Raw genomic sequence first — 17,048 nt, 5'->3', positions numbered from 1 at the left:
CTTCTGTGAAAGAGAGAACAATTCCAAGACAACATATAAATGTGTGTGGTAGTTAGACTGATAATCACAGTGTACCTGAAATTTTAAAGAAAATGGCAAATCCCCATGAAATAGAACTATGCCTTGGCTTAGAAAATCCTCCATTCCCTCAAAAAATTCATAGAAAGAAATGATCCAAATTAAATGTCTCTGAGAGCAATGTAGACTTTGTAAGTTAGTGACTTCATCCTTTTTTCAAAAAGTGTGTGTTGTTTAATTCATTTTTTTTCAATAACTATTAACCAAAGAGGTATTAGAGGTAATAGAAGGACAACAGTAACGTCATAAAACTAGGAACACAAATAGTAAGCTTTTCTTTGTCTTACAGTCATTGAGGTCCCTAGAAATATAACTTATCAGAATGCCTTTCTTTTTGCCTTTATTTTTCCTATCCTTCCAGCAGAGGATGGTCAGACCTTAGGGTAAACATCATCATTCTAATCTGTAATTATCTCCTATTAGCCAGCTCATAGACATCCTGATGCATAGAGAAGACCCAGAGGGAGACTAAAATCTGATGATGAGCCTGGCTCTTTGTAAAATTAAGATTTGTGATTTTATTAATGTAGGGAAATTTTGCTATCTCTGCAGATAGGTAACTACTCTGCAATTTGATCTTAGAGAGTTGCCTCGGTAACTAAGAGGTTAAGTGACTTATCCAGATTCTTACCATCAATATGTGTCAGAGGGCAAACTTACAGCTCAGGTATTCAAGACTCTATGCTGGCTGTTGTTTTACTTACAGAATTTTTACTTTCCTTTTTTGAGTAACCTTTGGTGTACTACTGCTAATATTTATGTGGTTCCCAAAGAATGGAAGTTTGACTTATTACCTATAAACTCCATTCCTTTTTTTTTTGGTTTATATCTGAATTTATGATCCCTAAATGACATTATTTGCTGGAAAGAGGCTTATTTGACAAATTTTAGTAATATTTGGTTTTGCTTATAGCAATATGTAATAACTGAGCATATTCTCAAGGTCAAACTATGTCATTTTGGTTAGCCTCTTTGTCCTTTAAACACTCAAACAAGTATTTATTAAATGTTGTTTTAATGTATTAGATATTGGTATTTCCCCTAAAAGATTAATTATCAATAATTACTTAGTTTATGCCTAGATCTAGAACTTTTCTAAAAATATGAATCAAGAAATCTGTTTTGGAATAAATCATAAATATCAGGTTTAGACTTTTATGTGATAGGTTACTTTTCAGCTGAGAGACAATCACAAAAAGTTGGTAATTAAAATGAAAAATGTTTTTAATTGGCAAGAATGATATTTAATTATGGAATATAAAAAACCATCTAGTTCATGGAACATTTTCTTAGAGATATCACAAATTAGACTACAATCCACTAAAGACTATAATTAATTTGTATGTTACTCAGTAATTTTCAGCACTTAAGGACTTCTTCTGTCTTTAAGTGCATTTTTTCCTGCTGTTTCCTTTTTAAGAATTGACCTACTGACTTAGACTATTGTTTTTCTAAGACTGTCAGTGGATTTGTGTTACTTTATCCACAGTTTCTTGTCAAATCCCTTTTCTGGCCAATGAAATATTTGCAATATGGTCAAATCAAAATTAAGCATGTAATATTCTTATTAAAGCTTTTTATTTTTATTAAAACTTTTTATTTTCAAAACATATGGATAGATAATTTTTCAATGTTGAACCTTTGCATAGCCTTGTATTCCAAATTTTCCCCTCCTTTACTTCCACCCCCTCCTCTAGATGGCAAGCAATCCAATATAAGGCATGTAATCTTTTTAAAAAAAAAAAAAAAAAAAAAAAAAAGAGTGAAGCTAACTTCTTTACCTATAAATTTCATTCCTCTTTTTTTGATTTATATCTGAATTTAGGATCCCTAAATGACATTATTAGATTCAGTTTGCTGGAAAGAAGCTTATTTGTGTCACAAATTGAGCCCTTGATCTTGGACTTATTCGAATAATATTTTGACAAACTCAGAAGGGGTCACAGATTGTCCCAGGCAAAAGTGAAAGAGGATTTAGACTTGTCTTTTTTGATCACAAAAGGGCAACAAGAGGAAGAACTGATTTATGTTCCAATAGGATTTTTTTTCCTAACTTAACAATTAGCCAAATTGATACTCTGAGCAGAGATGATAGAGAATCAATAGGTAGGTAGGTAGGTAGATAGATAGATAGATAGATAGATAGATAGATAGATAGATAGATAAATGGATAGATGGATGAATGGATGTGTGAATTATGAAAATACATGCAGATTGATATTGAAGACTTAAATTATGGATATTTTTTCTTTGTAAACACCATCATATATAGCGCTTAATTCTGTGAAAAATTTCTAGATTGTGGATTTATTGGAAGATCTGTTAATTCTTTCTTAATAATTTTCATTTTAGGAAAATATTGCCCCTAAAATGGATTTACTTTTTAGTCATTCAAATCAACAAATATTTATTAACCATTTAATCAAGGTTTGAGACTCATCTGTATAATTATTTTATGGATAATTCAAAAAGATTTTCTTATCAAATACAAAGATAAAATAAAATTAAATTTGTCTTTGACGTATACTAATAATGAACTCAGTTCTCTATTTTGCTTTGCATCTATGAATAAGTTTTCTGACTGGCTTTAGTTCTGCCAATTGCCTATATTGCAAATTAGCCACATGCTTTCCATTTGAATATTAGTTTTTTCTATGTAAGTTATTTTTCAGACTTCATTTTATTCTTTGGAAACAGGTTGACTTGTCATGTGTCTTCATTTGAAGTCCAGGTTGCTCTATGTACTCCAAGATCTTTGCAAAATCAGCCCAGTTTAACTTTCTCCTCAGAGAATCAACTATATCTTCCTTACTTTTTTTTTTTTTTTTTTTTTTTTTGCCTTGACCTGTGATTTCATGGGTATAAAAAGTTAACTAATGAAGAAATTCCTTCTGTCTACTTTCTCCATTCCTCTTTCAATATAGATAGGTGATTTTCCTTTAAGGCAAAATCAAGTGACTTTCCCAGAGCCATACAATCAGAAAAGATCAGTAAGATGAGACCAGGTCATCCATATTCTATGACTGGCTCTGTATCTACTATGCAACACTGCCTCTTCTGCCTCTCTTACTTTATACTAACTAAACTGCATCTATTCATAGAATTAGGAGTGTGTTTTTGTAGATGTGTCTGTATTATTTTCCAAAATAACTATGATGTTATTTTAAAAATGAAAATGCAAAAATGAGAGCTCTATTTTGAAATCAAAGAATGTGTTTTTAGATTTCTTCTCCAAAATAAGTTCTCTTCTTCACATGAAATGTGATTCATTTTAATGAAATTATAAACACAGAACTTTTTCTTCTTGATTTCCAGGATTGAGAACTTGGGAATTTCAGGGAAAGGAAAAAAAACTCCTTATCTAAATGCCATGAACTTCTAAAAGATATGATTTTGGGTTAAACAACTGGAAAGTAGCATGGGTTAAAAAACAAACAAAAACAGAGAGAAGATATTTGTTTTCTTTTTGATCATCTTCCCTGATATCTTACTCTCATGCTGTGACTTCCCATTCTTTCCCTTGTTCACAAATGGATATTGGTGGGAAATACATGAAGTGCAAAGTGGCTTCTACCCGCTGTGCTGCCAGCTGAATTGCCAGTTCAAAAACACCACCCTCTAGGTGTCTTTCCCTTTCTCACTCTCTCCAGAGGAAGCTAGTTAATGTCTTGCATTCCTCATAGGAAAGGGTAAGTTCAGAAAAGGAAAAAAAACCTATAAAAGACAAATGCAAACCAAGTTCTCATTTAATGACTGGTCATTTAAAAATATCAAATAAGTGTCATATAGATACCCCTGTTGTGAGAATCAAATGAGATAATATTTGTAAAACACTTAAAACAATGCCTGAAATTCCTATTTCCTTTCTTCCTTCCCCTGATAACAAACATTCAGACACTAATGAGTTAAAGAGAGCAATTAAATTAGGAGGAAATTTTATCTCTCTAAGATTAACAAAGATTTCTTAGGAAAGACTGAATAGGAAAATTGTTTTTCTTTTTTAAGTTGAATTATAGAATGATGATTTTAGGCTATCTCCAGAATAAAGATGTAATGATGATCATGGAAAAGGAATGTATAGGAATTCACCTACATCAACTACTTACCTCTCTCCACACAAATAGAAAAATATCACAGTTCCTCTTCATTTCTGTATAGTAACAAGGGCTAGACTTTCTATTTGTTCTTGCAGTGCTTTGCATGTATTTGGAAGGACTAAAATCATGATAATGATTCTGCCTCATTAGAAATTCAGAGATATTTTGGTAACTTTTGAAGAATTGATCAAAGAAGGCAGAGAGATCATTTTATAAGCTATTAAAATGGTTCAAATAAGGAGTTATAAGGGCTTGAATTAGTGTGGTGGAAGAGGAACTTTGGGGATTTATGAAAAAGATATTATGGAGATGAAATTGAAAACATTTAATAACTGATCACATAAAAAACAAAGAAAATAAGTAAAGTTGATTGGGAGGAGAGTTGTTTAATTGAGGTTAGAAGGGGTGAGTTTTGGAGAAAGGATTGAGTTCCATTTGTGCCTTGTTGCATTTGAGTAGTATATTGAGATAGATAAGGAGCAAACTGTGAGAAATGTGGCACTGGAGTTTAGGAGAGAAGTTATATACAGATTATTATTATTATTATTATTGAAACCATGACTGGGAATAAAATTGTGAGGGAACAGCCGACAGACCCAACACTAAAGGAATAATTATACATGAGAGAACTAACTGATGAGAACAGGGCAAAAGAACACAGAATGCAAGGTTCTAAGAGGGTTGAAGGTCAGGAGTGTCTCATGAAACAGGTAGAACGAGGAGGAGGAGAATTCAGTAAAGTCCATTGAATTGGGAACTTATGAAATTTTTGACTAAAGAGTGTAGTTACTGCAGAGAGAAGGAATAGACAGAAATCACATGGCAAGGGGTTGGCAACTGAATGGATTTAAGCAAGCAGAGGTTATAGGAACTCTGTGGACACTTTGGAGGGGTCATAATGAGAATTAAATGAAATATCTGTAAAGTAGTATGTAAATTTCAATTGCTATTACCATCATCATATTCCATGAGGACTGATTTAAAAAGCATATTTATTAAGCTGATCTATCTTTCCCTGTCCCTATTAATAGAACAATTAAGAGCTATCACTAGCTGGATCTCTCATTACATGTGGTTTAATGATCTACCTCACAGGGTTGTGAGGAGAGTACTTTGTAAACCTCAAAACCCTAGATATATGTAAGCTGTGATGATGTTAATTATCATAGCATATCATAATTCATAGATTATTCTTATATGACTCATATAGGATAAAATCTGTAGTTGCCACTATCTATCTATATGCAACTATATTCAAGGCTTGCCATGATTTGGCACCCCAGCTCTCCTTAGCTTTCCCAACTTGGCTCATATTTCTTGTGTTTTCCCTTCTTCATGTACTGAATTCCTACATAGTCTATAAAATCTTTAAAACTTAACATACTATACATAATCACTGATTTCTCTCCCACATGCCAAAAAAAACCAAAATCAGTTACAGCTTTGCACTGGCAGAAATCATATATTAACATTTCAGTAAATGCATTTATCATGCATTATTTGTTAAGTTAGAGAGAAAGCAAGGCACACTGAGTAGAAAGGCAGGAAGCCCCATTTTCAAGTTTTGACTTTGATACATTCTCACTTAACCATTCAGTTCCTCCCAGAAAACTCTCTGTAAACTCTAAGTTGCAGTGTAGGTACCAATCTACATTGATAAATTGAGTTTTCACATTAAGAATTTATGAAGCTGATAAAATAAAAAATTTGGTCCCAAAAAATGAAACCATAGAATTGTTTTGTGTATGTGCCACATTCTCCAACTAGAATATTAAGGGCAGGAACAATGTCTAATCTAAATTCTGCATTTCTCAGATGTCTACGTCTCTCTCAATGTCTATAACTAGAAATTAGATTATTAAACATTTGCTGAATTTCATTGAAATCTCTGACACATATGGCGAATTCATAACTAACTCTAATGAAATAAGCAAGAATATACCAAATTTTCAATACCAAATTTTTCAGTTCCCTTTAACTATTCTAGTTGAGACTTTAAAGAAACTAAAGGTGGCAAATTTCATTTACTAAACAATCAGGAGAAAAGTTGAGTATAGAAGGTTCTATTCTAGTCTCTGAAATACACACACACACACACACACACATATACATATACATATATATATATATATATATATATATACTATAGTTTTCATGCAATTTTAATTAAACAGCAGATTAAATAATTTCTAATATAATTCTAATTTAACAATTTATATAGAATGACTATGCTAGGACACATATACAGTATCTAAATGTTGAAGAGGTAGTATACAGAATACTAACCATAGGGCTCACAGGAATTTGTTTCTAGGCCCAACTTTATCATTGACTAGCTGTGTCATGTATTCTCTCTGACTTTCATTTTCCTCATCTTTAAAATAAAGATAATCATGTTTAGCTAACTGTTCACCCTTTCTCACACACACACACACACACACACACACACACACACACACACTCAGATGAAACATAGAGTCTCTGAGTTGGAAAGGACATTAAAAAGTTAATTACTGGGACTTATACTTGAAACATGGCTGTCCAAAAAAGCATCCAGAAAAACATAAAATCTTTCCTCTGTTTAAACTTTTCTAGTGATAAAGAACCCAATATTTCCCAACCTCGATTCTCAATACAATAATCCTGTTTTCAGACAGCTTTTTATTGTTATTAATACTTGCCTTATTTTGAGACAAAATCTTCCTTCCATTGATTTCTACCCATTGACCCTCTCTTTGTCCTATGAAGCTAAGAAAAATAAATATGATAAATTCAAGTAATAAACATTCATATATTTGAAATAGGTTATCAGTTTTCCCCTAACTCCACTCTTCTTCAAGGTTAATGATTCCTAGAGTATGTGAAAAATACTTTGAAAGGTTTAAAGCATCACACACATGTCTTACCCGCTGTGGGTGAATCCCTTCAGGTAAATTTATACTCAAAAATTAGGTCCCCAGAGAGTAGTCACTACCTCCATTTCTAGCAACAGTAACTCCTACTCTTGTAGGTTATAAGCCCCTACTAGTGTATTAATTCCCATAAATAATAAGCCAGAAAGCTTAATTAATTTCTAGGGACAGAATTTATTTAGGTAATATTTTAAGAATGATGGATAAAAACACTTCCCCCAAAACATACACAGCACTCCCTCAGACACATAAAGCACTCATGGAAAGAGTGGACCAAGACTTAAAGGTCAGTAGTAATGAATCACATGTTTAAGATATATTAGTGGCTAAGGAGAGCTCACAAGTCATGGTATACCATGACCTGGAATCCCTGTCTCTGTAGAATCTTGACACAGTTCCCTTTAGGTATAACATCTCTGCCAGAAGAGTCATTCACCTGTTCTCTTCTTCAGGCAATAGTCTGACTGCTTTACAAGCAGTGTATAGAACATAGTAGTTGGAGCTACTTTCTCTCTTGGGGTATCTCTCTTGCATTTCTGTCTCTTGTTTTCTGATGATGGATGGATATAGTCTCCTATTGTTCTTATAGCTCTAGAAAAGAAGAAAGAACAAATGCTTCCTTCTTTCTGCTGCCCTTTAGTACCAGTGAAGGGGTCTACCTCCAAAAAGCACTTACTGTCCTGAATACTTCACCAACTGAATCAATTTAAAAAAAATTTTTTATTGCCCATTGGCTTTTCAGTCATGTTCAACTCTTCCTGCTCCCATATGGGATTTTCTTTTGAAATACTGAACTAATTTGCTATTTCCTTCTCAAGTTCATTTTTACAGATGAGGAACTGAAGCAAACAGAGTTAAGTAACTTGACCTAGTAAATGTCTGAGGCCAGATTTGAACTCAGGAAGATGATTTCCTACCTTCAGGTCCATTACTCTTATGGTCCATTACTCTTATCAACTGTAACACCTAATCAAATATGTTTTCTTTTTTTTTTTTTTTACATAGAAATCCAAAAGGTCACTAACTAGTCATAATTAGCTATTAGAAAATATTTAGTATAATGCAAATTCCCTTTATTCAATGACTCAGAGTTTATGAAGGACTTTGTGAATTGTTGTGGGAAGGTTGTGGCAAAGTTCCTTAATACCTCCTTTATATTTTGGGATTAAATTCTGAGCCTTCTATGATTACAATCAGCAAGCATTTATTTAAGGCTCATCAAGGTCCAAGTACTTTGGTAAATGCTGAATATATGAAGAAAGACAAAAAATAAAGAAAAAATTCTCCTTGTCCTCAAGGAGCTCACCTTCTAAAGGTAGTGATGGAAATGCTTTCCCCTTAATTATCTTTGTTGCTGTATTTAATCAATGTAGGTTGGTACAGAGGTGGGAGAAATAGTCTTTACAATTGTTTTCATTTATTTATAAGACTTTAAATTTGCTCATATAAAATACTCATGAGGTGGAAATATGTATAAAAGAATTTTGCATGTTTAACACACTTGCTGTCTAGAGGAGGAGATGGGGGAAGAGAAGAAAAAATTTAGAGCACAAGGTTTAGCAAGGGTGAATATTGAAAACTACCTTTGCATATATTTTCAAAATAAAAAGCAGTTGTTAAAAAAAATAAAATGGTCAATAGTTATATATATGATAAAGTGAGCTTTTCATATTTTTATAGACCTTTAAATGTGGATTTGATATGGTTTTATTAGCATTGGGACACAATGTGGGCTTGATTTGTTAGATTCCCCCCAAACAGTTCAGAAAGGAAAATCTTATTTATCAGATTGTTGCATGGTTTCATGTTTTTCTTTGAATCTTTCTATGCCCAATTTTCTTGTTTTCTTTTAATTCAGCTGAATTTAATATGCCAATTGACTTTTTTTTTTTTTTAAGTCCTATTACTTCACTCTTTTTTTCTGTCTAAAAAGCTATTTCTCACTACCTGGCCACATCCTTAATGAAACAAATTTCTTCCCAAAAATCCATCCTGTTTTGTTCCAGTATTTTTGGAGATAAAAGACTTTAGTTTAGCAATATAGTCTAGAACTATTTCATACCTGCCTTCCCTAGATATTTTGTCATTTCCTCCAAAAAAGTTTTGTTTTTTAATTTTTTCTTCATATATTTTTTAAATTGTAAAAACACTAAGCAGTTTAGTCCTTAGGAAGAATGCAGACTAAATCAAAGCAGTCCTAAACACTGAGCATTAATGACCTATTTTAGTGTTGAAGTAAAAAAAAAAAAACAAACAAACAACAACAACAACAAATTTTTAAGTGACAAAAACCTAGTTAGGCAACAAACCTCATTTAAAATATAAAAAATTACTATAAATTGATCTGTTTGATCTTTTACTTTTATCATTATCTGATTTTATTGTTCTGTTTATTATTTGTATTATTGTTATTCTATTTTAATTTTTTTATTATTTTCTATTAAATCTTATTCTTACATACTAATCATAGTGGGTGCCCATAGAATGCCAGAGGCAGTGTTGAATAAGTGTAGAATTTGGAATCAGAAAACCTAGATTCAAATACCAATTTTGCCACTCAGTAGCTGAGAATTTTTAGAAAATTCATATAATTTTTCCGGGCTTCAATTTATTCAGCAATAAAATAAAGGGGAGGAAATTGTTAGAGGAGCCTGGGGACTAGCATAAATAACTTCCAAAGTCACTTCTAGCACTAAATTTGAGCTCAGATATTTTAGGCCATTAGGTGGCACAGGGGATAAAATGCTGACCTTGGATTCAGGGAGACTCATTTTCCCTGGATCAAATCCAGCCTCAGTATTCTTGGGCAAGGGATTTAACCCTGTTAGCCTCAGTTGCCCTACCTGTAAAATGTTGGAAAAGGAAACAGCAAACTACTCTGATATCTTTGACGAGAAAACTCCAAATGGGGTCATAAAAAACAATCTAGAAAATGGCAAGGACAATAAGAAGACCTCAGGTATTAATGTAACAATATTTCTCACATAGTAGATCTGTACCATTTATTTCAAAGTACTTATCATATTTAAAACATTCTTATTATAATATTTTGTATGCAATATTAGCTTCAAAGGAACAGTAAAATTAATCAGGAACACATTCAAGCCAATAATATACTTCTATAAGAGCTCCTGAAAGAAATCTCCTGGTCCAAATAAGCAGAAACACAGATGCTGACATAGTTCAAGGAGTATTGATAGGACAAAAATATTAAAGTATTTCCAGATATGCATGTTCCTGAGTCAGGTAAGAAGAGTAGATTAAACATAGAGGCTTCTTAAATTCATGAAATGAAAAAAATTAATTTGTATTTGCCATTAGAACCATATTAGCATCAAATGGTCAGTAGATCCAACTGTGTTATTCAGTCATTTAGTCATATCTGACTTTTTGTGATCCTATATGGGGTTTTCTTGCCAAAAGATATTGGAGTGATTTGTCATTTCCTTCTCCCATGGATTACAGCAAAAACAGATATTAAGTGACTTGTCCAGGGTCTCCCACCTAATTTTTTTTCAAAGAAGTTGAAGAATTTGTTCAATTTTAAAATAATTGATATTTTTTACTTTACTATATATATATTTTACCAATGATCTTATAAATATGCACTTATAAAAAGATGCAGTTTTCATTGCTTTTATGTTGAAAAATTTTCTTATTCCGTCTTAGAATTAAAAAACTATGATTTAACATATTAATGAAATTACTAATTCAAATCACTGAATAGTAATAATGAAATTTTGCCTTGATCTTTAATTCTATGTATAAAGTGCACATTATATTTTTGATATTAAAGTCTTTTTACCCATATTAAAAATTGAAATCTCAATTTCTCCATTATTTATTTAATTTCCTATTCTTTCTACTTTTAGAGCATCTTAAGTTTCTAAATAATTTGTTTTTTATTAATATTAATAATAGTGTTGGTAATAATAATTCAATCCTTACTACAATCAACAACACAAAATTTAATTTAACTGGTCTTTTTCTAGCTTTTATATTTATTGCTAACAAGCACAAGATCTAGATTTTTATATAAAGTTTTTTTTTAAATATATGATCAGTATGGAAATATATTTTGTATGATTGTATAATGTATAATGTATGTATATATATATATCATGTATAATATATCAAATTGCTTACTTTCTCATGGGGAAGAGAGAAAAAAGGAAAAATAATTTGGAACTCAAATTTTTTTAAGTTAATGTTAAATTTTATTTAAAAATAATTGGTAAAAATTGATTTAAAATATATATGGTAGATTAATATGGAAATATGTTTAAAATGATTGTAACATGTATAACCTATATCAGATTGTTTCCAGTCTTGGGGAGGAAGAAGGAAGGGATGAAAGAAAAGAAAGAAGAAAAAAATTGGAATTCAAAATCTTACAAAAGTAAATGTTGAAAACTACCTTTACATGAAATTGGAAAAAACAAAATTATTAAGTAAAAACAAAAAATAAGTAAATGAATGGATAAAATATACAAGGTATCTATTTCTTTAGCTAGCAGAATGTCACATACTATGCACTTAATAGATCATTTAAATGAATCCAAAACTTATAGTTTGGTTATTATGTTCATATAAGACTTTCTGAAAGTTCATAACTTAAAATAAGCCATTCATTAATATCTGTATTTCATATTTAAGATGTTGATTTTCTTAAATTTAAATCTTACTGTAATAATTAACATATTGAAATTATGTCATGCCAACATGAACTATATCGATTTCATTTGAAATTCTTGTGGATTCTTAAGCTTTTGGTTTCTGCAGAAGTTATATTTCAAATAGTTCCAACTATCAGCATGTCTCAGCTGCAGCTATATTGTGTTTTAATACTAATTATGCCTCCTCATTTCTGGTAGGATATTCTTTAGAATTTCCTTTGTAAGCTTGCTGTAGAAAACATGTTTCTATCTGAGAGGATTATTTTGGATGAATACAAAGGCTCTCCTTTCATTGGATAACATGTACACTTAATAATATGTGTCAATAATTTAGGATGGTAGACATTTCATATACTCATTATGAATTGCATATTCATTCAACTATTTGTAATAGAATCAACACATGTAAAAAAAATCTAAGTGTTTGGTGCTTTATTTAACATGCCAGACTGATACCTCTCTTTGCAATGCATGTGGCAAAGTGACAACTCCTCAGTATGTAAGACAATTCCTGTTGTGGTGAAGGCTGACCGATGTGACATCGTTCTGACTTACCTTTCTCACATGTCATTGTGTAGACCCCTGGCTCCTATCTGTCATGTACATGACATGCCCCAGTGAGGTTTAATATGACAGAACTCTTTATTTGAATCCTGTGGATCATGATCTCACCTGACAACCCCACAGTATTAACAGTGAAATTCACTCAGATACAACCATGTTGTGTCTGTCAGAGGGCTGAGGCAAAGTGTCGTGCTGTTCATCAGAACAAGGGGATGTGTTATTTGCTCTTTCGTGTCAAGTTTGTGAAATTCTAAGGCAATAGTAATAGTCACACATGAATTCAATACATTTGGTTACATTGCTCTCTGAAATGTTTGAAAATTCAGGAAAGTTCTCTGATTGAACGCAATGAGTAAAAAACAAATTTGTTCACCGGGGGAGAAAAAGTTGCTTCATGTGATGTCGTGAACCTCTGTACCCCTAAGCCTTACCCTTGATGAATAAAGTTAAGCTTCCATTAGTTCTTGTGGCTAATACTTCATTTTTAAAATTTTTATGCTTTTTAATATTATAACCAGGAAAACACCTGTGTCTGTGTTTTACATGTAACAGCTGCACCATGTGGGAAGGTTGACTTGTCAAAGTATTACCTGAGAAGTTCATTATTATAAAACTGTTTTCAAGTTTCATCATCAGTTACTACTTAATTGCTATACTTTTTCCCTCATTATAGATCAACTTTTTTTTCAGTTCCCTGAAAAAATAATGAATGACCAATATTTTGACATTTGGGGTTTTTTTCTGATGAAAGGTTAAATTAAAATTCTTTCTGATGAAATAAATGTTACTGATGAATTATCCAGAGTAGAAAAATCAAGCTTTTGGCATTTTATAAATTAAGGATGAGATATAATTGCAAGAAAAAATTTTAAGTAATAAACCTCAGTAATTTATAAGTTTGTATGAAAACACTTAAATGATTCATCTACATGTGGGAAAAATTCATTCTACGTGAGATGCTTTCAATCTGAATGCTGAATGAAAGGTCTTTATGTCATTGTGATTAAAATGCAACTTTTAAAACTAATTGCTTTAATTTTAATTGACTTGTTAACAAGCATCAAAGATACATCTTCATGTATATCACAATGAACACATCAACTATAAATCTGTGTCCAAAGTTGTTAGAAACTGTTTTTTCCTTAAATTCTTATGATAGGTACAATCCTTTCTTATCTTTTGTATACAATGACATATTTGAAAATGAAAAAAATTAATGGAAACAATCTCATACTTTTAATCTTTAAGAATTAAAAATGGAATCTTTAGAAAGTAGAATTAATAAGGACATGTATTATTAATTATCACCAAGGACAGCTCTCATAACTTAATAGTTAGGCTATGTAAACATTATAGGTTATGAAGTAAATACGGGTTTTGTGTGATTTATATCTATATGACTAAAATTCTGATTCAGAACTAAAATTCAGAGAATCAGAATTGAATAGAGGAATTATAGGTAATGAAATTATAAAAAGGATACAGCTAAAACTATAAATGTATCTAATGTAGATTTATTTTATCTTTATTCTGAATCTAAATTTTTAAAAAATTATTTTCAGGATTCAGTTTACTTAAATATTTGTTCTTTAGTGTGGATATACATAAATTTATATTTTAATTAAAGAAATCATACCATCTCTAACAGTAGCAGGAGTTTCTAATTGCATATATAATATGTATTTTCCCCAAAAAAAAATTGCTTCAGGTAAAAAAGTTAAAATATAGAATTACACTCTTATTTGGTATAAAACTGGTTAATAAATTTTAAAGTCCATTTAGTAAATTTTTATAATATTGCAGTATTCACTTCCATGGTCAAAAATGTTTGGTACTACTAGAAAATACTATTCACAGGCATTTTCAAGGACTTTTCTTTGTTTTCTGTAAATCTGAAAATATTTTTCATAATCCATTACCTTGAACACTGGCTAAAAGAAAATAGTTTAGTTCCTTTCATTGTAGGTCAGTATATGAAAAAAATGTTTGTAAATTTTCCCAACATATTTTAGTTATATAATGAGCCAATGTGTATAATTTAAACTAATAACCTTTGTTATAGAGGCTTTTCAAGACAAAATACAAGGTTATAAAATGTCTTGATAACATAGATTATTGAAATTGTGTGTATCTGACATTAAAATACTTTACAGATATATACTGGCTGCACAACATCAAGCAATATATTTAGAGGAAAAAAAAACCTGTTGTCTATAATTAAATGACTGCTTCTCGATTTTTTACAGACCTGATGGAATTGGAACCGTTTCAGTGGAAGAAAAAGAAAGGTTTGAAGAGATTAAAGAAAGACTGTCTTCCCTTTTAGAAAATCAGATTAGCCATTTTAGGTATGGTTTCCCTTGTTTACAAGGGTACTGTTTTCTAACCTATTTTGCAAAGGACCACTGGATTATTTATAATTTTACTTCTCTGCTCACAATCCTACAATGGTTCCCTGATTGCCTGCAGGATCACATTCAAGATCCTTTGACTTCTTAATGCAAAGCTGTCTATAATATTATTTCATTCCACCTTTCAGTGGATATAGTGAAGGACAATTTGTTCCATTTGAAATTCCTTTATTTCTCTCTTGGTAACAAACTTACTCATCTATCAAGGTTAAATTCCCAAGTCCTCCTCTTTGAAATTGAACACACTGTGAGTTGCTACAGTCATTTCTTCTTCCTTTGCCCTGGTCTTATTACTTGCAGTCCATACCACAGACCTGATACTTCTATAGAACCCTACACTTTATATACTCAACTTCTTGAGGGCAGTGTGCTTGCCATGTGCTTCTTTGTGCCCCTGTACCTTTCACATTGTAGACAAATTAAATATTAGAGAGAAGTGAACCATGGAAGAGGAGAGCCTGGGATAAAGGACACAAAGTAGGCTTATCCTGGACAAGGAAAAGGACCGGCTATTAACTAAGACTGGAATAAAGAAGAAATGAATTTTTGTGACTCAAAAATACGAATGTACCAACTAGTGTTAGTGTATTGCTAAGGAATTTCCAATTCACTCAATTTTATATTTGGCTGTTTTAGCACTAGCTTTCTGACTATGAAGAAATAATTTTACCTGTTTCCTTATCACAAAATAAAATTATCAGTTTAAACTCTAAATGACAATTTCATTTCTATGCCAATACTAACTTTTTAATCACATGAAGAGATTGAGACCGAGAAGTCAGAAGAAGAAGAAAGTTATTGATTGCCTTGATTATAACTTTGTAAATGAAATGTAAATGAAAATGAAAGTAAATGAAAGATTTTATGACTAGTTTGAAAACAAATTTTTCTATATTTGTAGAAGAGGAAAAGGAGTTATATTAAAATAAAAAAAAAATTCATTTGGACATTTGGAATATCCTTAGGGACATTTCTCAGGGAGTTGATACAATCTAGAAATCTACCTCTCCCAAAAAAACCTGGAGTATTTATTTCTTACATATTTATTTTTCCTTTTTTTTGGTATGCATCCCATTTCCATTTGATATATTTATAGCTAACTTTTTCTCATTAAGATACAATTATTGAAACCATCCCAGGGATTTACTTAGATATCTTTGTGAAAACAGTGGATTTACACTAAATGACATGTTGAAAGTCTCTGATATTTGATCCTTGAGTGATCTTGGCCAAGACACTTATCTTTTGAAGTCATTTGTTTCCTTATCTGTAAAGTAAGGATGTCTTCATAGTCCCTTCCAGGGATAACTCCATTACCCTGTTATTCCTTCCAGCACAGAGATGCCTTCTACCTTGAATCTTGACATAATGGCACCTCAGATACTCATTACCTGTCAATACATATCAAAAAAGTTACAGCAGTGAAATTAATTTTTGTTAAAAAAAATTCTTATGTTTTACCTAGATATACAGATATCAATATCTACATTATTCAAGAAAATATTAAATGGTCCTGAAAACATTGACAATCTTCTTATATTCTCAAGTCAATGTTTATGTTAAATAGTTAGCTGAAAAGAATTTTCTTCCTTTAAATATTTATACATGTAAATATGCATATACTTAAGATAAGATATATATTTTTAAAGAATGAGTTTATGTACATATGTACATGTATATAAATATGTTACCACAATAGTCTTAATGCATTTTTAAGGTGAAGCAGTTTAATTGCATTAAAACTGTTAGGGTACTCTGATTATGTAAAGGGACCAAATGGTTTCTGTATCTTATTGATTAAGGATTACTTCTATTCCATAAGTCTGTTAAAATATTTACATATATGTATGTAATGGAAGCTAATGCTAATTTAAAACATACCCTGTGGGACTTTGGAGACCTGAAATGCTAAAAGTAATCTGGAAATCATTAGCATTCCATTCATAAATTGTGTTACCTACAGTTTAATGGGAATAAACAATAGAGAAAACAATGAGTGGATTATGCAAATACACTGAAAAGATTTAGGCAGGAGGAGGGAAATACTGTACAAGAGCCAAATTTGTGTGTTACTTAAAACTGGATTAAGGTTGTGGATGTACAAGATGATTAGAACAGTTTTGCCAATTTGCTAATAGCCTGAAGAACCACTATCCCTCTCAGCCAAGAAAGAAATCAGTTAACTTCATAAATGTCTTCTTGTCTAATAATGCTCCCTCAAAAAAAAAAAAAGTATAGAGGGAGAGAAAGGGAATCTTGAGGGAAGTGTTAAGAGATAATATGAAAGGCAAATGCATTGCTAAAGATAAT

General features: G+C 31.2%; 1 protein-coding gene across 13 annotated transcripts in view; it reads left to right on the top strand.

Moving 5' to 3' along the window:
• CADPS2 (calcium dependent secretion activator 2) overlaps positions 1–17,048 on the top strand; it is a 678,697-nt gene that overhangs the window by 521,606 nt on the left and 140,043 nt on the right. For all 13 annotated transcript variants that reach the window (XM_031938931.1, XM_031938932.1, XM_031938929.1 and 10 more), the window contains exon 14: positions 14,574–14,675. In XM_031938931.1, coding sequence (XP_031794791.1) covers positions 14,574–14,675 — 102 coding nt within the window. The remainder of the gene's footprint in view (positions 1–14,573; positions 14,676–17,048) is intronic.

This window comes from Sarcophilus harrisii, chromosome 5, assembly GCF_902635505.1.
Source record: "Sarcophilus harrisii chromosome 5, mSarHar1.11, whole genome shotgun sequence".
Lineage (NCBI taxonomy): Eukaryota > Metazoa > Chordata > Mammalia > Dasyuromorphia > Dasyuridae > Sarcophilus > Sarcophilus harrisii.
The sequence above is the reverse complement of the archived record's forward strand: the minus strand, read 5'-3'. Positions and strand labels throughout refer to the sequence as shown.